Below are 23,862 nucleotides of genomic sequence, written 5' to 3' on the forward strand. Positions count from 1 at the left end.
GGCTGATTTTCTGAGGCAGGGTCTTGCTATGTAGTTCAGGCTGGCCCCTAACTCACCACAGTGCTTCCGCTCAGCCTCTGAGTGCTGGGCTTACAGTCACACCTGGCTCCATTCCGCAAGTCCTCTCTCCTCAGAGTCTTTACCAAGTGTGGCCAGAAGTGCAGTGAAGCTGCCATCGAGCGCCACCCAAGGGAAAGGTAGGGCCCCCAAACAGGACGGCATCCTCCTCCATCTTACCCATCGGCTCTGGCACCCTGCAACTTTCATTCCCCAAGGTCAAAATAACTGTGAAAGGGAACCGTCTGAACCCTTCAGGACATCAAGACAGCCACGACAGTGTGACTTCCCGCTTCGCAGCCTCCTGGGTACCAGATCCGTGGCCGCAGCATCACAATGCTGCATGCAGTGTCCCTTTCCAGGAGTCTGAGGCCGCGCAGTGCCCGGCCCGTAACCTCCTGCACATCATCTCGGAGGGACACACTTAGGGTCACCATGAGGAGGAGGAGGAGGAGGAGGACAGGAGAGCTTGAGAGAGGAAGAAAGAGCATTCACATAACTTACGTCACCGAGTGTTGCTGTAATTGTTGCATTTATTATGATTATTGTGAATCTCTTCCTGTGCCTAATTTATAAATTAAATTTTACCACAGATGTGTATGTTCAGGAAAAAAGTATACGCAGCATTCAGGGTAGTGCTATCCTTAGTTTTAGGCACCTTGTGGAGGCTGTGGAACAGCTGATTACTGTACAGTTTCAGTGGGACAGGAGGAATGTTTAGGAGATTTAGTGCATAACATGGTGCCTTGATTAATAATAATGTACTATGTAATTGAAAATCACTGAGAGGGTAGATTTTAAGTGTTCAGTATACACACACACACACACACACACACCCCAAGTTGAATTTTTGAGATAGGGGCTCACTATAGAGTTCAAGATGGCCTTGAACTCACTATGCAGCCTGTGGCCTCGAACTCCCCAAGATTCTACCACCTCAGCCTCTTACGTGGTGAGATTACAGATGTGTGCCACCGTGTCCAGCCACAAAGATGCGTTTCTGAGACAATGGCCATGTTAATTCGCTTGATTTAATCACCTTATAATCTAGCTAGAGATCAAAATATGTTCTGCTCCATAAATATAAACAATCATCTGTCAGTTAAAAGAAATAAAATGTAAAATGGGGAAAATTAAGAGGCATTCACCACTTAATAACCGAGGAACGCCTGGCTGGGCGAGATAAGAGCTGTCCGCAAGGCGGATACTGATCTGACAGGTAGTCAGTCAGCGCTGCCCCGCTGGAAGTGAAGGTCAAAGGCACACCTGACCTGCTCCTGTTGAAGACAGGAAGCGGCTGCTAAAAATAGAATGTGGTTGGGGCAGGGCTCCAGCTCCACAGGAAAGAAGCCAGCACAGCCTGCCCGGTGCTGCTTTTCTCTAGTCCTTCATTTTCCCCTTCCCATCCCATTACTCTCCAGGAAAAAAAACCGGTGTTTATGCACAAATCCTTTTATTTATTGTTATTTCCATCAGCATCCAGTGGAGGAAGAGGAGAGGGGGGAATCCGTTCCTATGGAAACAGCCCCTGCTGCATCCCGGCCATCCCTGCAGATGCTCGTCTTTCTATTCCAACATGTCTTTAAGCAAAACAAACCACTGTCATGAAAGGGTTCCTGTGGGCTGTGTTTGGAGAATTTCAGTGCATTTTAAAAATTGTCATGGTGAAGTCAAGGACAATTTTCAAAATCATATATATATATATATATATACATATATATATATATATATATATGGCTACTGGGGTAGGGTAGTTTTGTGTTTAAGTGGTAGTGAGTTACTTTAACAGAATTTGATTCTAGGCTATCTATCAGTCGACACCTTGCTGTTAAGATAAATTTCTTATTTAAAATTTTTCTAAAAATTAAGTGCAAAGATAAAGACATCCCAGGATAAGCACAAACTGAAGGAATTTGTTGTTAGCAGATCTATCATGGGAGGAAGACAGACGAACAATCCTTCATGCCACAGATGAAAAAAGTGCGATGGTAGCTCAACACACAGGAAGGTCTGAAGACTATTGAAACTAGTAAATATGGAGCTGGGCGTGGTGGTGCACTCCTGTACTCCTAGTACTCAGGAGGCTGAGGCAGGAGGATCTTTGCAAATTCAAGACCAGCCTAGGCTACAAAGTGAGCCCAATGCCAGCCTTAACTGCATAGAGACCTTGTCTTAAAAAATTAAAAAAGAGGCTGGGGATTTAGCTCAGCGGCATAAGCACCTGCCTTGCAGCAGGCAGAAGTGAGTTTGATCCCTGGCAGTCGTGAGTTCGATCCTGGGACCGATAAAAAAGAAAAAGACAAAAAAAAATTTAAAAAGAAAACAGTAAATGTGGAGATAACTACAAAAGGCTCATTGATATATTTTCTCACCCTGCCCCTTTTGTTGTTAAGATAGGATCTCACTATGTAGTTCAGGCTGGTCTTGAACTCACTATGTAGTAATCCAGGCTCGCCCCAAACTCACGGAAGTCCTCCTGTCTCAAGGGTGGGAATTACACATATGGGTCACCACAGCCAGCTTCTTTATTTTCTATAAAGTTTTAGTATATGTGTTGCCAAAGCTAGCACATCTATGAGGTTTTAAAATATTATACAAATCAATACATCTTCAGCAAGGATGGGCAAGAAGAAGAGATAACACAGATGGCCAAAATCAATAATGACAGAGTAGAACACATTACGGGTCCTAAATAATCCAAGGGACTATTGTGACTCTTTGGAGGGTATTATGCCAACAAAGTAAACAGTTCAGACCAAATGAACAAATTCCTGTCAACACACAAATTACTATAATAGTCTTTGGTATGAAAGTTTGAGCTGGGCAGACTGCAGCCCTTCCAGGGGGAGAATCACCAGCGTCTCCTGAGATCCGCGCCATGTTGGAACTCAGGACCCTGGGAAACCAAGCAAGCAGCCTGCCTCCCTGCTAAGCAATAGTGAGCCTACTGGTGCAAGGCCTAGAGTCAAGCATCCCATTTCCCCCTCCTTCTCCTGTCCCCCCCCCGCCCCGTTAGCAAATGGGAACCAGAAATCTGAGCATCTCCTGGGAGGCTGACCATAGCAAATGAGGGGGATTTCCTTCTACCATCTCTTTTTACTGTTTTGCTCTGTTCTGATTAGTGGTACTGCTCTATTCAATATTCTGTTTTCATAAGTTCTATAATGTTCTGTATTTCATTTTATTTTGAGATACATGATTGAAAGAACAACTATTGTAAAGATAAGGAAATATGCTGTGATACCTATTACTGTTAGCCCGGTAACCTGCTGTGAAATTCTGTACCAATTTCACTAAACTGTCTCAGTTGGCTTTATTCTGTCTTGTTCTGTTGTATTTTACTACTTTCAAAATAAAAAAAAAAAAAAGAAAAGTAAAAAAAAAAAAAAAAGTTTGAGCCATGCATGATGGCACATGCCTGTAATCTCAGCACTCAGGAGGCTGGGACAAGAAGATTGCTGCAAGTTTGAGGCCACTCTGTACCACATGGTGAATAATTCAAGTCATCCTGAACTGCAGAGCAAGACCCTGTCTCAAAGGAAAAAAAAAAAAGGAAGGAAGGAAAAGAAAGTTTGAATTGACCAATCTCTATTAAAACACTGAATCTGAATTCGTAATTTAAAAGTCTTCCTACAAAGAAAAGTCCAGGCCCACAAGACTTAACTGATGAAGCCTATTAAACATTTAAAGAAGAGGGAATAGCAAGGCACAGTGGTATATGCCTCTATCCCAGCTCTCTGTGAGGCTGAGACAGGAGGACTGCAAATCTGAGCCCAGCAGGCAACTTAGTAATTTACCAAAATCCTGCCACAAAATTTAAAATAATTTAAAAGGCTGGAGATGTAGCTAAGTGCAAAGGCCCTGGGTTCAATCCCCAGTACCCCCCCACACACACAGAAAGGCCAACAAAGAAGAAAATAAAGAGGTAGGTAGCATCAATTCTCTACAAATGTCTTTGAGAAACAAAGGAGAAAAGAACATTTCCCAACCCATTATTGCAAGGTTAATATAACCCTGATAACCAAAACCAAGAAAGATATATTAAGAAAATGAGAAAGCAACGTCATTCATCAACACAGACACAAAAATCCTTAAGAAGACATTGGCAAATGTATTTAGTAACACATAAGCAGGCCTACATCTGTGACCAACTGGGTTTTATCCCGGAAGCCACTTATTTGATTCCCAAATGTCAGTAGATGTAAGATATCACATTGAGAAAACAATATGATTACCTCAACCTATGCAGAAAAAAGTATGTGACAAAACCCACTATCCATTCATCATTAAAACAAAAAAGAACAAAATGCCCAGTAAATCAGGAAGAGCTGCATGTGGTGGCACACACCTGTAATCCCGGCACTCAGGAGGCTGAGGCAGGAGGGTCCCTGTGAGTTTGAGGCCAGCTTGGCCTACATAAGTAAGTTCAAGTCCAGCCTGCACTATGTAGTGAGACTCTACCTCAAGAAAGAAAAAGAAACTGGGAATAGAGGAGATTCCCTCAGCCTGATAAAGGGTATCTACAAAAAAAAAAAAAAAAAAAACCACAAAACAACAACAACAACAAAAAAAAACTAAACTAAAGCTAGCATGGTATTTAATTAAAGACTATTTCTTTCCTATGATTGAGATTAAGGCATGACTGTTTACAACACTTTTATTTAACCTTTGTAAGAGACTCTAATAAGTACAAGAAGGAAAAGAAACTATTAAAGACATATAGATCTAATAGGAAGAAGTAAATCTGTCATTATTTATAGATGCCATAAACTTGTTTGCCACAAACGAACTTGATGCCATAAACAAACACCTACAAGAACAAATAAACAAGGTTGGAAGGCACAGACACTACATACACAGCATATTCACAAAGCACACATCTGACAAATTACTTGTATTTTGTGCTTGGATTACTATTTGTGTTTTCATAAATTACAATCACAAAATAAGATTAGAAAAAACAATTGCATTCACAATGGCATAAAAAGGAAACGAAAGACGGAATCAAATTTAGCAAAGGAAGCGGTAAAACTTGTTCACCAAGTATGAAAACACTGCTGAGATATAAAGGTGACCTAAATAAATGAGCAGATACACTACAGCCATGGAGTTATAGACCAAATTCCAAATTCATCTATAGATGCAATACGATCCCTAATGAAATCCCAGAAAAGCCGGGCGTGGTGGTGCACATCTGTAATCCCAGCACTCGGGAGGCTGAGGCAGGACAATCTTTGTGAGTTTGAGACCACCCTGGGCTACAAAGTGAGCTCAAGGCCAGCCTGAGCTGCACAGTGAGACCTTGACTCAAAAACACAGACAGACAGCCAGACAGACAGAAAGAGCAGAAAGTTTTAAAGTAATTAATAAGATGACCTCAGAATTTATATATGAACACAAAGGACCTAAAGTTTTGAAAGGGAATGAGTTTCAGGACTCACTTTTATTTCAAAGGTTACTGTTAAGGTAGAGTGATCATGACAGTGTTGTACTGGCATAAGGACAGCCACATAGAACAATGGGGTGGAACAGAAAATCCAGGGGAAATCCACACTTATGGCCCATTGATTTTTTTTTACAAAGATGCTAAAAAGTTCATAATTGAAAGACTTGTTTCCAACAAATCATGCTAGAACAATGAACGGTTATATGCAAATAACCAAGAAGCCAGGGTCTTTCCCACAAAACAGACCAGGAAACTGACCCCCCCATGGGCCAGAGCCCTAACTGCAGTGCCACAACCAGCACCTTCTAGAAAGGACTGCAGCAGGAAGTCATGGTGACCCTGACCTAGGCACAGTTTAGACGGCACCCCCAAGGTACGAACCCCCAAAAGAATAAGCTGATAAACTGGACTGTGTCAACCTGAAAATGCTGCCTTCCAAAAGCACTGTTAATAGGGGAAATATAAACTGCTAGGATTATTTCCAAAAGATGAAAAATATTTCCAAAAGTTGAGAAGTATAAAATAAAAAGTGGCTTTTATTCTGAGAATACGGAGAGAGATGACCGGCACCCCCACTGCTGGCATCCGGCGATCTCTCCGGCGGACACATGGCGTGGGGGCATGTAAATAGCCTCGGTTTGGGGTGGAACCTAAGGCGGGCATTAGGGATGCACAGGTAGCCCATTGGTCCTAGGTTTGGGGCCATATGTAAATTTCCAGGGGCAGGAAGATGGCATCACAGGTAACTTCCTAAGGGCAGGGGAGATAGGGCCTTCCTGCTTCCGGTTGAGGCTTTCCTGGCTACAGTGTCCTGTCTGGGCCAAAACCCTTTCATATCCTGTCTTATGATTATTATTATGAAAAGGGGCAAAGATTTCTCTCTTTAACTACTTCCTGCTGGCAGAGGGCGCTGTACTGGAGCCTAGGGGAGTTGACAGGATGAAGGTTGTTGCCCAGGTAGACACTGGTGCCAGGTGTTTTTGCCAGGACAACTTCACTGGTGAATGCATGTATGTCAGACTGGAAAAACAAAGAGACAACATGTTATGCGGAGGCATGGCACTGTCATATTTAAGGACCCAGGTGAGGTAGAAGGAAAGGTGCCTTTGATTTAGACATGTTCCACAGTAAGGCAGAATTCTGAAAATTAACTGTGAGGTTAGGAGAGATGATATTATGAGAGGTGATTATTCCCCCAAGTGAAAGCATAAAAGTTAAGATGGTAGGTATATAAAACTTGTCTCTGGTCCAGGAGTTGAACTGAAAAAATAGGGGGAGCAGGGAAGGCGGTGGCTGTACCAGTATAGGGAAGGTAGAAAGAACTGCAACTGTTATCATATAGAACATTATGAAAATTATCTTACGCATGATGTGGGAGTCTTTAGGAAAGACTGTCAAGAGTCCTGCTGTAAAAATGATCATTAATAGAATGTAAGAAATTAGGAACCAAAGTGGATAACAACACATGACTTAGCCTGTTAACTGTGGCTGTGAGGCCTTCATGAAACGGAGATGGGTGGGTGACAGAAGATGAGATGACCACTCAGAATGATCAGATTTAGGGCTTGAGTGATGTGAAACCAGGATGGCAGTCTAGCAACTTTGATTTAGGCATGGGTCGCTGTAACCTGGGTGTATCAGCAGTTTACCTGGTTGTGGGAAAGGCTTTTATGTATCCTGAAAAAGTATAACCAAAGTGAGAAGACAAAATGTATCTGTCAGTCTTGACCAGGGTTACCTGAGAAATTGGTGAATAAGAAAGGAAGGGGGTGGTCTTATATCACTGAGGAGAGGTTTACTAGTGATAACAGGTGGAAGCTGTTGAGGCCTCAGTGTGTCTAAGTCAGCCTGTATAAAAGGCATTTTAAGATTTAGGACTGGGACCTGCACAAAATAGGCCCTGTTTGTAAATGGCATAGGTTGACCATCAATACCCTATCACAGAGATTGAGGACTTAATATAGCAGCCTGAATACTCAGGAAGAACTCTGTATATATGGCCTGTATGTCCACAAATATAGAGAATGTCTTACCTGAGACTTTAGTCGACTTGGAATCTGAGACAGACACCTTAAAGGGGCTGTTGTTGCCCTGAACTCCCTCAGTCTTTGGCAGCAATTTTCTGTCGGTGACGAATCTGGCAGTGTCGACATTTCCTGTGAGGGCCACAAGTTAGGATGGCTTACCCACGCTTTGGTGGCTAGGACAGTCCAGCAGCCCTGAAGTAAGGTCTCAAAGAATGCCAGGAAGGGGCATTTTTTTGCCCAATGTCTTCTGCTGCATTTGAGCGTGGTCCATGGAGGGGCCAGGTAGCTCCACCTTGTGTAGGTTTACCTGTCTCAGAATTCCAAGTGTCACAAGTGTTAAAAATATGAAAAAACATATTAAGATCTCTATAAGGTTTGAAGGTCAAGTTTTGCCTTTTTGTTTGGGATTTGGACTACAGTAAAATTAAGTAAGTATGTAGGAATTTAATATTGGCATTTTAGATTAGAGAGCAGGCTTTATCTGGATGGCATACCGCTTTTTTTAAGGTGCCACATGGAATTAACAAAAAAAGGCTTTAATCTGTCTAAAAAGGATTTAATGGAAACATTTTGCAGTAAAGGTTTAGCAATCTTATGAATAAATCTATCAAAACTGATCTAATACTGTCAAATTTTGAACACATTTACTTTTAAAGTTGTTATTTGCAGTAGTATGAACCAAGACAAATAAAATAAAACTTTGAAGAAAACCCTTGTCTTGAAATAGAGCTAGTGGTTCCCAGCAAAAAGGAATTTATAATCTTAGTTGTTAAACACGAGATTGGTGAAGGCTGATTGATAAACAAGGCTGGTAAAATTATCAGGTGGCCAGTAACTTTGATTAAATGGTTTGAGAATTGTGATAAAAAAAATAGCTTCTATTGAGCGGAGCCAAATTGTAAAACATAGCATGCCTGAGCGGAGTCACTGAGCTGCTGTTTTGCTGCACTCCGGCAGAGCACGCCCAGCGTGCATGTGGGGCGAGCGCTGGGACTAGCACACAAGGGTGGGCTGGGACTGCCCCCAGAAACGTGTAAGGCAGAGACGACCATGGCACACAGGGGAGGGAGGGGCTGGGAGGCAGTCCAACACAGTGCGCAAAGCTGGAACTGCTCATGGGGCACGAGGATTAGAAAGCCAATTTAGGAACACAGCTGGGTTTTGATTAGCCTCCTGGACCTGTTTTAAAAGTTTGTTATAGTTAGTATGCTTGTCCTGCTTTGGTACAGGTATAGGCCCAGAGTCATTATCAGTAGTGTTTACCTTATGTCTCTGATCAGCTTCTTTTTGAGCTGCTTGCCACAGCTGATTCCGTTCTTGTGAGCTGAGAGTGGTATTTAGAATCACATCCTTAAAATGTAAATCATAAAAATTAGTAATAAATTTAAATTGCCTGATATAATTCTGTGGGTCAACAGAGAGGCTACCTAATTTAAGGATAATCTGAGATAGATCAGAAAGGGAAAAAGGCACATGGATGTTAACAAGTTCCTTGGGGCCAGCTTGCTCCCGAAGCGGTAGCAGAGCCTGAGAAGATTCCGGAGCAGAAGGCCATTGGGCAGCCACCTGTCCAGTAGGCGCATGTGAGCAATCATCTGTAGAGGGCCTACAGAGCTGCTGCTGGTCACCCTGGGAAACACAGGCAGATGGCATCTCACTGTGAGCCTTGCAGCGAGAGGTTGCTGTCGGCAGCACAGTGAAGCATCATGTGCACTGCAACAGGGCGGCTGTTGCAGTTCACAAGAGGAGCCACAGGGAGGCGCCCGTTGACAGTGAGGGTCCTGGGAACATGGCGGCTCCCTGTCACGTGACCCAAAACATGGCAGCGCCCTGTCGCCATGTCACCCTCCTGAACATGGTGGTGCCATGCCACGTGGCAGAAGGTTGTAACATGGCAACTGTTCCTGGCGCAAGCTGGAACAATCACGTGGCCTGCTGGAAGGACATAGCGATTGAGACCTAGTGGGTGGGTGAGAATGCTGTAGGGGATAGAGAATTCTCAGGAGAAGAAGAAGTCAGAGACTTCGAGGAAGCACTAACAGAGGGATTAGAGCTGCTGGGAGAGGGAGATGTTTGCACAGCGGGAGGTATCTGCGACAGAGAGGGATTAGAGCTGCTGAGAGAATCAGGCATAGGGGAAGGAGAGAGGGGTCAGGTGGGAGGTAACAGCAGGGAATGAGTTTGGGGGTAGGCAGGCGGCGGCCAGGAAAACACCGGAGGGCAGGATGGAAAAGTTTGCGGCGTGGTAGACTTAGCTAAAAGTATCTGAGCGGGAGCACAAGACTTAATGAGAGATGGGCATGTTCTCAGAATAAGAAAGGCCTGAATATAAGGGAGTTCTAATAACTTGTTGCCAGCTTGACAAAAATCATACAAGTTCCTGAGAATGCAGGGGTCAAATGTTCCTTCTTTGGGCCAACGCTTGCCGATAAGCGGGTAGGTTGGCCAGACCTCCTGGCAGTAAAAAGTTAATTGTTTAGTTTTTATGGTACTTTTAATTTTTAGAGTACGTAAATTGGAAATTAAGCATTGTAAAGGCGTCTTTTGGGAGTTAGAAAATACGTTCCCCATGACTGATTCAGGCAAGAAAAAAGCCGGAGGTCCAGAACAAGCCGTCACTTGTTTGTGGCACCACGCGGCAGCTACGGTTCCAAAAACTCGTATATTCCAGTCATCACTGATTTACGAGTGGAGCCCGCGTGGGGTCAGTAACAGTTTTGCCCGTGAAAGCGCAAGGCTTTAAGGAAGTGAGGTGTTCTTTCAGTGTGGGCGGTCCCAAAAATCTCTGCTTTGGGCTATCTGAACCCAAAGACCGTGAGAGATTTTGTGGACACAGGTTTTCCCAGAAAGAACCCTGCCCTGGGCGGTCCTAAGGACGTGAAAATGCACAGACCCACGCAGACGGGGAGAACATTCGACTGGGGCTGCCCAGTGCCAAAAGTTCCCCGGGGAGTGCTCACCTGAAATCAATCTGGTCGATGCTGAGTGCAGGCGGCTGGGGACAGGGACACCTTGGGAGAGGAAAAAGCTTGGGATTAATCCAGGATGTTATCTGGTTATCGGCTAGGGGACTCAACTGGGTGTGTCCCAGGAGTCAATTGCCTGCTGATCGAGTCATGGCACCAAATGCTAGGATTATTTCCAAAAGATGAAAAGTATTTCCAAAAGATGAGAAGTATAAAATAAAAAGCGGCCTTTATTCTGTGAACACAGAGAGAGATGACCAGCACCCCCACCGCTGGCGTCCGGCGATCTTTCCAGCGGACACGTGGCGTGGGGGCATGTAAATAGCCTCGGTTTGGGGTGGAACCTAAGGCAGGCATTAGGGATGTACAGGTAGCCCATTGGTCCTAGGTTTGGGCCATATGTAAATTTCCAGGGGCGGGAAGATGGCATCACAGGTAACTTCCTAGGGGCAGGAGAGATAGGGGCTTCTGGGACAAAACATTCCCAAATCACGTATCTGACCAATTCTTTGTATCCAGAATGTAGAAAAAGCTGTTCAAAGTCTGCAGGGATCTTAAAATCCAATTAAAAATCAGCAAAAGAGCAGCAGACACTTCACAGGAGGCTACACGAAAGAAAGAAAAGATGTATAAAAAGAAGACATATGGATACAAATTTTAAAATAAAAATATTAACTAATAAATGCTGGCAATAATGTGGAGGGAACAAGTAGCATGTATTACTTACTGAAAGGAACAGAAAAATGAGTTGGCATTTTCTTGTAAAATTAAACATATGTTTATCATGCAACACATCAAACATACCCTGAGCATTCATCCCAGAGAAGTGGAAACTCAGATTCACACAACCTGTACATAGCCATCTTGGTGATAAACCAAACCCAGTGCCCAGCTGGCTATTCGGATGTAGTGCATCTGAATGGTGGAACATTATTCAGTAGTAAAAAGGAACAAATTACTGGCAAATATATAACTTGGATGGATCCCATGGGTGCTACCCAAAATGAAATAAGCCACCTCCAAAGAGAGATTTCATACTTTATGATTCCATTTATAGAACTTTTTTTTTTTTTGGTTTGGAGACAGGGTTTCTCTATACAGCCCAGGCTGTCCTTGAGCTTGAGGCAGTCCTCCTGCCTCAGCCTCTGGGTGTCAGGATTACAGGTGTGTGCCACTTTCTTGAAATGAGTAATTAATTAAGTTATTATCTTTCTGAGGCAGGCTCTCACTATGCAGTCAAGGCTGCCCTTGAACTCACTTTGTAGCCCAATCTGGCCTTGAACTCAGTGATCCTCCTGCCTCAGCCTCCCAATTGCACCTATTATAGGCATGTGTCACCATGCCCAGCTGAAATGACAAATTTAAAGAGGGAGAAATCAGACCAGTGATTGCCAGTGGGTTGGGATGGGAGAAGAGAAGTGTTACATGAATGTTTAGGGGGAATCTCGACAAGAAAAAAGTCTGTACATTTCAAGTCTTCCTCCTGGTATTTTCAGCAGGAAGTTGGTTGAATCCATGAACCTGAAGAGGCTGAACTCTGGTGGCCGGAGCTTCTTGCTAGCTTACAGCTTTATAGCACGATCGGTGGAGAGTTCTGATTAATTCCAACCCCCCAATCCTATGAGACTGATGAGGGGGGGGTCCCTCTGCTGCCTCACCCTCAGGAGCCACAAAATCAGACAAGATCCGGCCCCACCCCCTCCACACTCCCCTTCCTCCCCGACCTCTGGGTTAGTGCGTATCCATGGAGATGCTCCTGGCTCACCTGTAGTTGAGGGGAGAGCGTTCCCATCTCCCGGGGAAGCTGTCTCCTCGGGTCTGGCAAGCACTGCAACTGCCTAAAGCAGTGGCTCTGTGTGTGGGGGAGGGCATTGGGTGGGGTTTCAGTTGCTGCCTCTGGGGCAGTATTCCTGACTGAGGCCACACCCTTCCTAGGAGAAGGGCCTCTCCCTCTTCTGTGTCTGTAGCACTTGCAGTGACCTTGGGTAATTATGTCTCTGTCACACAGCTTACCTATGTGTAAAATTAAAGCAAAATGATTTTTTTAAAAGAGCTGAGATGGGGCCGGGATTTAGCTCCCCGGTCGTGTAATGGCAAGCACAAGGTCATGAGTTCGATCTCCGGTACAAAAAAAAAAAAAAGGGGCTGAGATGAAACCAGGTTTTGGGATTATGAGTGGCAATCATCTGTAATCCCAAAACTCGCCAGAGCATTGCTGTGAGTTCAAGGGCTACACAGTGAGTTCTAGTTCAGTCCAAACTGATAGAATTTTCCGCACGGCTAAAAAGATAGAAGTATGAAATAAAAGTGGCCTCTATTTTAAGAATGTAGAGAGAGAAACACCACCACCACCACCACTGAGGTGTGGCATTCTCTCTGCGGGACACGTGGGGTGGGGTCACACATATAGCTTAGGTTTGGGGTGGAGCCTAAGGGGCATTACTGATGCACAAGTAGCCCATTGGAATTATTTCGAGCCACAGGTAAACTGCCTAGGGATGGGGGAGGTGACCTCAAGATAGAGCCCCTTGGTTCCGCCTCCAGCCTCCGCTGCAGTGTTTAGGGCAAGATCCTTTCATAAACTACAACAGTCTGTCTCAGAAAACAAACAAACACCCGAAAAGGGATGGGGATGTACCCCAATGCAAAGGCTGGGTTCAATCCCTAGTGGGGGAGCCCTGTGAACTCCAACCATCCTATCGGGGCATCGGTGCCTCTCTGCCCACCTCCTTCTGGAAGGCCAGCGTCATGCTTCGGGACCTCTTCCCTCGGGCATCTCCATCTCCTCCCTCCCTGGCAGCTGCATCTTGGGCCCTGCACTGACCCCGGGGTCCCAGTCCTCTCCTCACCCCTTGCTCTGTTGCTACAAGAGATCTTTTCCTTCAGCTGCGGGCTCCCTTTCCGCCCTGCCTGATGGCTCAGCAAGGATTACCCAACGCAGGGCCTCGCCGAGGTGTCCGCTAGCTGCAGGCCTGGCTTCAGGATCCCTGAATCACCGCAGAGCTAGAACAGATCCTCAGGCGGTGCCTTGTTTGCGACAGACACACAGACACACAGACACACAGGCATGCACACGCGCACACACCGAGCGGCCCGGGGAGCTGGGGAGAGACCCTGCCGGGTGGGGAAGGGGCGGGGCCTGCGCCCGCGCTCCGTGTCCCCGGCAGGGACGGAAGTTGCACCACAACTTCAATTAGTTTCAGTTTTGTTTCTGTTACTGGCTGTCAGCAACTGCGGTGTCCAGGCCACAGGGGTCCCGCTGGCACCCCTAGGGCGGCTCTGGCAGGGTAAGCTGGGCCAGGGGCACCTAAAAAACTAGGGCAGAACTGCACGGGGGAGGGGGGAAGGAAAAGGGAGGGGAAGCGCGCGAGGAAGAGGAAGGGAGGGCAGCGAGGGATCCGCGGGAGCTGCGCCCGGCCCTGCCCCGCCCGGGAGCCTCCCCCAAGACCCCTCCTCTCCCAACCCCCACCCGCAGCCCCCCAGAAAGAGGGAAAATCATCAGATCTCTGTGTGGAGGACAGGGACTCCTGTCCCTGTGCTGGGCATCCCCAACTCCTGCAGAAGTTTCTGGAATGCATTAGGCAGGAAAGGCTGCAAGGGAAGGACTCCAGAAGAGGAGCCCAGAATCCATTTCCGGAAATGTTGGGGCAGCAGGTCCCCCCCACCCCATGCTGCCCCATGAGACCCGGGAAGTTAGGGTCCCTTATAGGACTCCCAGATCCTGCTCCAGCTGCAGGGACCAGGTGACTGCTCACCTGACCCTCTTCTCCCAGGATACCCAGCAGGACCCTGGTTCCTGTTCGCCCACAGAGGGTCCTGCCACACCTGCCACAGGGCTGTCACCTGTGTTTTCTGCTCTCTAAGACCAGGGGCCTTCTTGATCTTTCATTTCTCACAGGCCTAACACAACCAGGTTCACAGTTGCTGAATGTACCTGGGGAGGAAGAAGAGGAGGAGGAACAGGGTGGACACTAGGCCCAGAGCCCTCTGTAAGTCACCAGGAAGCCAGAAGGAAATTCTTCACCAGGTGAGACTTCAGACCTGAGAATGTGAGGGAGGCTTAAGATGGGGGGAGGGGTGGGAGGCACCCTCTGACCTCTGACCCCTCCCCTGCTTCACAGCATGGTTTCCCAGGGCTCCTCACCCTCCCTGCTGGAGGCCCTAAGCAGTGACTTTCTGGCCTGTAAAATCTGCCTGGAGCAGCTGCACACGCCCAAGACCCTGCCCTGCCTGCACACCTACTGCCAGGACTGCCTGGCCCAGCTGGCTGAGAGCGGCCATGTCCGCTGCCCTGAGTGCCGAGAGATGGTGCCTGTGCCTCCTGCCGGAGTGGCTGCCTTTAAGACCAACTTCTTTGTCAATGGGCTTCTGGACCTGGTGAAGGCCCGGGCCTGCGGGGACCTGCGTGCAGGAAAGCCAGCCTGTGCCCTATGTCCCCTGGTGGGTGGCACCAGTGCTGGGGGGCCAGCCACAGCCCGATGCTTGGACTGTGCCGATGACCTCTGCCAGGCCTGTGCTGATGGGCATCGCTGTACCCGCCAAACCCACACCCACCGCGTGGTGGACCTGGTGGGCTACAGGGCAGGGTGGTACGATGAAGAGGCCCGGGAGCGCCAGGCAGCCCAGTGTCCCCAGCACCCTGGGGAGGCCCTGCGCTTCCTGTGCCAGCCCTGCTCCCAGCTGCTGTGCCGTGAATGCCGCCTCGACCCCCACCTGGACCACCCCTGCCTCCCCCTGGCGGAGGCAGTCAGTGCCCGGAGACCCGGCCTGGAGGAGCTGCTGGCAGGTGTGGACAGCCACCTGGTGGAGCTGGAGACCAGTCGGGTGGTGGAAAAGGAAGCTCTGGCCCGACTGCGGGAGCAGGCTGCCAGAGTAGGGACACAGGTGGAGGAGGCGGCGGAGGGAGTCCTCCGGGCCCTGCTGGCCCAGAAGCAGGAGGTGCTGGGACAGCTGCGGGCCCATGTGGAGGCTGCTGAGGAGGCTGCCCGGGAGAGGCTGGCCAAGCTAGAGGACAAGGAACAGGTGGCCAAGGCAGCAGCTGCCTTTGCCCGGCGAGTGCTCAGCCTGGGGCGAGAGGCTGAGATACTCTCGCTGGAGGGAGCGATCACCCAGAGACTCCAGCAGCTGCAGGGCTGTCCCTGGACTCCAGGGCCAGCCCCCTGCTTGCTGCCCCAGCTCGAGCTCCACCCCGGGCTCCTGGACAAGAACTGCCATCTTCTGCGGCTGTCTTTTGAGGAGCAGCAGACGGAGAAGGACAGTGGGAAAGATGGAGCGGGAACCCAGGGAGGGTCTGAAAACCAAAACCTGCAAGAGGTTGGAGCCAAGCCAGAGGGGCAGAGCGGAGCCCAGCCCCAGCATAGGGATGGAGCCCTATCCCCAAAAGAGGACAAAGCCCAGTTGCCCCAGGAAGATGCAGGACCCCAGTTGGAGAGGGGTGGCAGATCCAACAAGAAGAAAAAGTTCAAAGGCAGGTGCAAATCCATCTCCCGCGAGCCCAGCCCTGCGCTGGGGCCAAACCTGGATGGCTCAGGCCTCCTCCCCAGGCCCGTCTTTTACTGCACCTTCCCCATTCGGATGCCTGGAGACAAGCGGTCTCCTCGAATCACTGGGCTGTGTCCCTTCGGCCCCAGGGAGATCCTGGTAGCAGATGAGCAGAACAGGGCACTGAAACGCTTTTCCCTCAGTGGCGACTACAAGGGCACGGTGCCGGTCCCTGAGGGCTGCTCCCCATGCAGCGTGGCGGCCCTCCAAAATGCTGTGGCTTTCTCGGCTGGAGCGAGGCTCTATCTTATCAGCCCCAGTGGTGAGGTGCAGTGGCGTCGCGCCTTGAGCCTTGGCCAGGCCAGCCATGCGGTGACTGCGCTGCCCGGCAAGGATCGCGTGGCTGTCAGTGTGGCGGGCCACGTGGAAGTATATAACATGGAAGGCAGCCTGGCCACCCGGTTCATCCCTGGGGGCAAGGCCAGCCGGGGCCAGCGGGCACTGGTGTTCCTGACAGCCAGCCCCCAGGGCAATTTCGTGGGGTCTGACTGGCAGCAGAATAGTGTGGTGGTCTGTGACGGGCTGGGTCAGGTGATTGGGGAGTACAAGGGGCCAGGCCTGCATGGCTGCCAGCCAGGGTCCCTGTCTGTGGATAAGAAGGGCTACATCTTTCTGACCATCCGAGAGGTCAACAAGGTGGTGATTCTGGACCCAAAGGGGTCACTTCTGGGCGACTTCCTGACAGCCTTCCATGGCCTAGAAAAGCCCCGGGTGACTACCATGGTAGACGGCAGGTACCTGGTTGTGTCTCTCAGTAATGGGACCATCCATGTCTTTCGGGTCCGTTCCCCTGACAGTTAGAGGGGCGGGGGGAGGGGGAAGGGGGTGGGATATAGGGCATTTCCTGGAGGGTAAAGGGTGGCAGTGTTTCAGCATGAAATGCGAGACCGCCGACCCCTCTTCTGATATGCAAGGTGAGGACCAATCGTGGTATGGCCATAGCTCCCAGAAGCAGTGGGGCAGAAGGTGCTGGGTGTCAGCTGAGCCTCTTGCTGTTTGTATGTGACAGTAGATTTCTGGGAATTGTAAGTGTGTCTTGATTTGCATTCTTCAAAAACATTCCTAGTAGAGTAGCCAAGAGGGAGTCCTGGAGACGTTAGTACATGTCCTCTGAGACATGAAGGCCCTCAAACCAGGCCTGGTGGCAGAGGCCAGTAATCCCAGCATTCTTGAGGCAGGAGGATCATAAGTTCAAATCCAGGCTGGGTCATTTGGAGACTTAATGAGATCCTGTCTCAAAATAAAAGGGCTGGGGACATAGCACAGGTTGAAGGCCCTGGGTTCCTTAGCACCACCCACACACACACACTCCAAAATACCTAGAGTAGATCAGTTGTAGGCATTTTGTGAAGGAACCAAGAACTTGGCTACCCTCAGATTGGCCCCTGGGGTCACAAGAGCCCTGAGGTCTCGAAATAGCTACAGATGACAATGGCACATCTGCTGGCTGTAGCCAGGAAGTACTGGCCCTGACAGCGGCGGTAGGTCTTAGCCTCGGAGGCTGTGAAGAGAACAGGCAGCCAGAAAAGCCAGCTTTGCGGAGTATCGGAGAAGGGGAGCCCTGCGTGCCTCCACTCTGCACCAGTCCAAGGCGTCCCCTATGCTCGGGGTCAAATCTTCACCATGCAGTCTTCAGTTAGGCTTCCTTTACATTTCCTGGAGTCTTTTTGTTGTTGTTTGTTTCCCCTTAGTTTTTCTAGGCAGAGGAGTTGGGAAGCTGTGGAACCCTACAGGCCAGTGTGGGGCTGGTGTGCCTGGCCAGTCAGAGGACCTGAGAAGTCAGCAGTAGGGTCAGGAGGCATAAAAACAAGGGAAGGATGCAGTTAGAGGTGACCGTGGCCACCAGTCCTTTGTGCGGTGGTGGCAGAGGTGGCGCTGAGGTGACTGAGGAGACTATGGGCCTCGTTAGCTGGGGGTTGTCGAGAGAGGAGCAGAAGGGAATCTATGTAAGGATCATGGGTGGTGGAGTCTTCGTGGAAACCAGAGGGATTCAGAACAAGTCCAGATGGAAAGTGCAGGACGCCAGGGAGAGGGAAAAGGAAGTCTTTCTGGGGAAGCACCTTTCTTATTTATCGAAACAGTGGGGCAGATCTTCAGTGTCCAGGTGGACGGCTTCGATCGTATAAAAATATGCATACAGCAAAGAATAATGATTAAAAGAAAGCCAGTAAGATGAGAAAACTATGTAGAATTGAGTTGATGAGGGAAAACTGAGTCTCAAACACTGTATATGGAGTGACTAAGAGACCTATTTGGAGAAAGAATGAAATAGGCTGTGTACCCAGGGGAAATATGACCAAGCAGGGGCTAGTAACATGTGGAGGAAACAAACCACAGAAAAACTTGCTTTTATCAAAAATGAATTTCCAGGCCAAATTTCCATTCCTGGTAGATGCCAGGAATTCCAGCACTGTGAGTTTGAGTTCAGCCTGGGCTACAAAGCAAGTTCAAGGCTAGTCTGAACTGGATAGTAAGACCCTGTCACAAAGAGGCAGGAAAAAATTTTTTTTCAAAATATCCTCTGGAGAAATATGTAGACTCCTGGTACTACAAATAATGCTTGCTGGAGACTAGTGTGGCAATTTTTTTGTGTGTGTGTCCTTTTTTGAGATGGGGTCTCACTATGCAGTTCAGGCTGGCCTTGAGCTCACTTTGTAGCCCAGGCTGGTCTCGAACTCGCAATGATCCTCTTGCCTCAACCTCCTGAGTGCTGGGATTACAGGCATGAGCCACCACACCCGGCTCTAGGCTAGTGTGGCAATTCTTGACAAGTTTTTTAAAAATTGTAAGACTGTCTTATCTTACTTTGGGGAATACATTCTGGAAAAGTAACTTATTAGGGAAAATATTTGTACAGAGACATCTGTGACTGCCCGCTGGAGTCCAGTCATTTGCTGGAAACGGTTCAGTTGCAGAATGACAGTGAAGTGGACTGCGGTTTGTTAGGGGAGTGAGCTCTACCCTGGCGTATGAAGAGTATGAAGACTATTTGGAAGAGGCAGTTACATGATGCAGTCATGAGCACGAAAAACTAGGCGATTTTGGAATGAATTATGACCACATAGTGATAACAGGAAAGGAAAAGTATGTCTGATTAGGAAGTAAGTGGAGATAGGTTCTGATCCGTAAATAGTGATTCAGGAGGTTGGGTTCTTTTTGAGTTGTTTTCTGATATTATTCAGATACGCACATTCTACTTCAGTTAGTATTTATCCATGACATAACATGTATGCTTGAATAGTTACTCCAACAAAACACACCTCTATCTGAGCTTTGAGGATAGATAGCTACTGGGTTGAGTGGACGTATAGTTACAACTAGTGGTTCAGAGAAGAGGCACAGCCAGGGCAGAGAGGAAGCGTCACTAGAGCTGGGTTCATCTGGACCAGTAACTGCCCCCCAGGAAAGCGGTAGGTGGGCAGTTTCTGGACTTTGAGGACAGTTGTTCACCAGCAAAATCAGACCAAGTAGTGGTTCTACAGAACCACCTAGTACAAGAAGGTAGGTGGTATGGAAGCCAAGATGGCGTCTGCCTTCGCTGCAGTTCTGTTTGCGGGCTTAACGCCTGATAGTTCTTCGTGGGTGCTCCGTAAACGTCTGTGAAATAAATGAAGTCTAGAAAGGGAGGAGGCAGTGTTTAATGGCAGAGATTTCCCACTGTGGAATGCCATAGCCATAGGCAACCAAGCTGCATGAAAATGTTGGCTGGTGGGAAGGCTCCAGTAGGGGGCACTGTGGCACAGTCCATCGTGTGCCTCCCAAGACTACAGTCCTTGTCAAAAGCAGGGCTGAGATCAGGGTGTCCTGGCTGTGTGTGTGTGGAGTGGGGCTCTGGGAGAGGCTCTCCAGGAGCACATGCACATGTGATTTGGAAGAGCAGCTCTCTAGAGGTGCACAGGGGCCTTGGCAGAGGACCTGGTTGGTGAGCCAGGATAGACGGGACACCCACTCAGGCTATATAGAGCAGTGAGATGTGCCCTGGCTGCTAGAGAGAATCCCACAAGTGCGCAAAGAGATGAGAGGCCAAGTGGGATTGGAAGACAGAGGCAAATAATTTTCCTACTAAAGGAATAAGGGTGAAAGGGTCCAGAATGCTGGCAAAATGTGCACGATGGACAGAAAGGCAGGTGTGATGGTGCATACTTCTAATCCCAGCATTCTGAAGACTGAGGCAGAAGGATCATTGTGAGTTTGAGACCAGCCTGAGCTACAAAGTGAGCTCAAGGCCAGCTGAAACTGCATGTGAGACCTGTCTCCAAAAGACCAAAAAAGGGGGCTGGGGATTTAGCTCAGTGGCATAAGCGCCTGCCTTGCAAGCAGGCAGTCGTGAGTTCAATCCCCGGTACTGATAAAAAGGAAAAAGAAAAAAAAGCAGGGGGGCAGCGGTTTAGCTCAGTAGGGTAAATTCCTACTTGGCAAAGTCATGAGTTTGATCCCTGGGGGGGAGGACAGGAAGTGTAACTTTGAGCATAATTTGGAAGTAAAATCCTCAATTCCTTACCTGGGACCTAGGAATCCTAAAAAAAAAAAAAAAAAGTGTGGAATTCTAGACCAAAAAAAGGAGGGAAACTTTTTTTTTTGTACTGAGAATTGAGCTTAGGACCTTGTGCTTGCAAGACAGGTGCTGTGCTGCTGAGCTGTATCCCTGACCTGAAGGAAGCATTCGTGGTGTACCACAACCCTCCACGTTGGATATGACAGTTAGCTTGATCAGTTGTTCTTTCCTTGGTTGTCCAGGTGGTACATGGGCTGTTCAGGAGAGTGCTGTTTGGGTGGGAGGACAGGAAAGGACCTTGTTTGTATTCTTCATGCTGGAAAGAGGGAAGAGGATGAGGTACCAGAGACCTGGGTTGGGCACCGGCTCTTCCACAAAGAGCTGTACAGTCTTGCTCCAGCTCCTTAACAACTTAGAGCCTCAGTTTGCACATCAGTAATCCGGGACTGTAATGCCATCACGTCCACCTCACAAGGTTGCAGTGAGGATGGGATGAGAAGTGTAGGGAAGTACTGCACACACAGTTAAAGCCCAACGCCAACGCATCGATTAGCAGAATTTCACCTGATGTCAGTAAGCTTGAATGGGGATGTGGCGTGCACATATTGTGATGTAGAAGCTCAGGAACATCTGGGTAGAGCTGCTGTCTGCAGACCATGCGCCTCTGGAGGAGGCTATTTTGTTTTGCTTTCCAACAGTGACACGAGGAAGCCATCTGCAAAGACACACGGTGACGACAGAAGAAGGGACCAATGGCTAGCTTGCCAAGATTCATTGCCATTCCTAAAAGCCAGCTGAGATTCTGACTGCACTAATTAAGGACTGATTATCGTAGACATTTAGAGAAAGTTAAAAATGGCAAGAGTGGCCCAGTCTTTTAATAGTTTAGAGAAGATATAATTTGGGAGGGAAGAGCTCTCCTTCACTGTCATCTTCCCATTACTGTATCTATGAAGTGATGTCATTTTCTAAAACTGCAGAGGCAGAATTCCAAAGGGGCACAAGTCCAAGAAAGAAGTGGAAAAACTTTCAACGGAAGTTGATGGAGTTTGGGACCTGAACCGGGCAAGGTTTGACTGGTGGGTGCCAAGATCAAGGTGTCTGACTATCTCTCTTCGGCAGAGAAGTGGAGACCTCCAACTGTCCTATAAATTTAGTGGGGGTTGGGGCAGGGATGCAGACATCTGCTTTAGGGAGAAAGCAGTTTTGCATTAGCTGGGGCAGATAGCTGCCAGGGAGAGCACCCAAGATGCTTCTAGCAGGGGGAAGACCAAGTTCATATGCAGGCTTGGGAAAGGCTTAGGTGATTTGATCAAGGGTAGCCAAACCAACTCGCCCTACTGGCTTATGTACGTAGTTTAATTCAGCGCATCAGAGCAAGAATAAACAGGGCCACAGGCTCCTGTGATTGGAGGGGTGGAGAAGGCAGAGTCAGATCAGGTAAGACCCCACCAGAAGTGCTGGATAAACGTCTTGGGGGCCAGAGGGGAAAGGATTGTGCTGAAAGAAATTAGGAAAGTGGGCACAAGAAGCTTTAGCAAGGCAGCCTGAGCTGTCTCCAGAGAAGGTTGGCCGAGTGGCCAAGAGAGACTGGGTTGAAGGTGAAACCAGAGCCTTGGTTCCCCTCTGTGGTACATATCGCAGCCATCTCTGAGTTGCAGTAGGGTCAGGCATCTGTGCTGTGTATTCTTTCATTCCTTTGATGATACATTTTGTATCTCTTTCCTCTACTCCTTTTAATAAAGTTCTTGGGAAAAATTGAGACCTTTGCTCAGATGAGTTCATGGGTTTGGGGAGCCTCCAATGTTCTGGCCCAGAAACTGGCTGGCTGATGGTGACTCCCAGGATGCCTGCACACATTACTTGGGGACACAGCAGGAGCTGTAAGGTGTGACATGGTCACCCTGTGGGGCCTTCTGTCTCAACTGGCTCCTGCAGGAGAGGTAGGTCTGCAGTGCAGATGTGCATCTGCAGGGCTACTCCTGCCCAGTGGTTTCGAGCAGGTGGGGGCTGCACACACGGGCAGAGCTTGGGGTGTGATTTTTGGAGGTGTGACGTGTAGGAGGGGGGCAAGAGAGCCAGGTGAGGGTGGCTATGCCCATTGGCTTGTTCTCTGCCTGTTTTCTGGTGTGGGGCAATTAGACAAGCGTCTTGGCTAGCTCAAACGTGCTGATTTGTGATCCTCCCTGTTGGGTCAAGAAGATCAGGATTCCAGAAACATCTGCCCATTGGCCAAACCTACTCCCCTGACCTAATCTCCAAGAAATCCTGAATAAGCATCCTTCCTCTCCCTTCTGAGATTTTCTGAGCAAGACAAAGAAAGACCTTACCTCGTGGACTCCCCAGCAAACACAGGAAGTCCAAACAGCAGTGTCTGAGTCCCTGCTTATGCCTGCTCAGCAGTCTGTCTCTGAGAAGTAGGAATCACTGTGTTATTTGATAGATAAAGGACACTCAGGCTTGATGAGTCTTGCCCACTACCCAGATTCAGCCCAGGGCTTGTCTGACTCCAAAGCTGCCCTTCCCAGTTCAACACCAGGTCCTCTGCTCTCCCAAGCAGCTCTAAACCTCAGCCAGGGCACCTGAGTCCATCTGTTTACAAAGCGCCAGTGGGAGATCTCAGGTCCTCACTGGTGCTCACCGAGCTGATGTCTCTGTTAGAAGAGGTCTGGAATGCAGGCGTTGGAAAGAAGCCTGTAGACACCCCGTTGACCCCTTCCCCTCTCTTGATCTCACCGCCAAGGCCTCCAAGATGGAGAGGGAATGACAGCCCGAGACAGAATGTTTTGAATGGCTTAGCAAGGGAGCAGGGCCTCTGCCACTGCGGTGACAACTGGCATAAGAATTCTACAGTTCATCATCCAGTGACTCAGCCAGCTCTGGCCTGGGGCCTCAGTGAACCCTGGAGAGCGTGACTCAGCACTGAGGGGGCCCGGTGGCAGGAGAGACTGTTGTGGCCCCTGTGAGCTGTGACTGTGGGGAGAACAGGCTGTTCCCAGCTCCAAACCCCAAGGCAGTGTGGAGGTGGTGCACCTCCCTCTGCGGTAAAACTCACATGGGCCTCATGCTCCTCGCCATGTGGCCGACCCCATCCCTCCTCCTGTGCACTGCTGAATGTCACAGGCCCTGAGACATCCAGGCCACCTGTGCTTCCCACAACCTTGGTGAACAGCCATGTCCGCAGTGAGAGGCCGTGGGCACAGTCTGCTCTGCTCTCTCCTACATGTGTTCTGCAGGGCGTGATGACAAGAGCAACAGAGGCTGCACTATGGAGTGGGGACAGCGAGGACATGTCAGAGGCTGGGCACATGGTGGGCAGACGGCTGCAGC

The 23,862-nt window shown here is 48.8% G+C and overlaps 1 protein-coding gene and 1 long non-coding RNA gene across 4 annotated transcripts; one reads left to right on the top strand and one right to left on the bottom strand.

Annotated features, from left to right (window-relative positions):
- Positions 1 to 6,011: 6,011 nt before the first annotated feature.
- Positions 6,012 to 13,645, bottom strand: LOC134472510 (uncharacterized). Of its 3 annotated transcripts, none has more exons than XR_010042356.1 (4): positions 12,262 to 13,645; positions 10,491 to 10,541; positions 8,794 to 8,880; positions 6,012 to 7,837 (listed from the first exon to the last, which is right to left on the bottom strand). It is a non-coding gene; the product is annotated as an uncharacterized LOC134472510 (long non-coding RNA). The 3 variants fall into 3 exon arrangements; XR_010042355.1 differs by having other exon boundaries at positions 6,012 to 8,880; positions 12,262 to 12,509; positions 13,346 to 13,628; XR_010042354.1 differs by having other exon boundaries at positions 6,012 to 8,880.
- Positions 13,630 to 22,294, top strand: Trim56 (tripartite motif containing 56). The gene is made up of 3 exons (XM_005003684.4): positions 13,630 to 13,783; positions 14,395 to 14,523; positions 14,618 to 22,294. The coding sequence occupies exon 3, from the start codon at positions 14,619 to 14,621 to the stop codon at positions 16,836 to 16,838; it is 2,220 nt and encodes a 739-aa protein (XP_005003741.2). The 5' UTR covers positions 13,630 to 13,783; positions 14,395 to 14,523; position 14,618; the 3' UTR covers positions 16,839 to 22,294.
- Positions 22,295 to 23,862: the final 1,568 nt, after the last annotated feature.

The sequence above is a fragment of the Cavia porcellus genome, unplaced genomic scaffold (assembly GCF_034190915.1).
Source record: "Cavia porcellus strain 051 isolate PalLab524CR breed Dunkin Hartley unplaced genomic scaffold, mCavPor4.1 scaffold_23, whole genome shotgun sequence".
NCBI lineage: Eukaryota > Metazoa > Chordata > Mammalia > Rodentia > Caviidae > Cavia > Cavia porcellus.

Coding starts and splice junctions, on each gene's coding strand:
- Trim56 (XM_005003684.4), top strand. CDS start 14,619: ATGGTTTCCCAGGGCTCCTCACCCTCCCTGCTGGAGGCCCTAAGCAGT.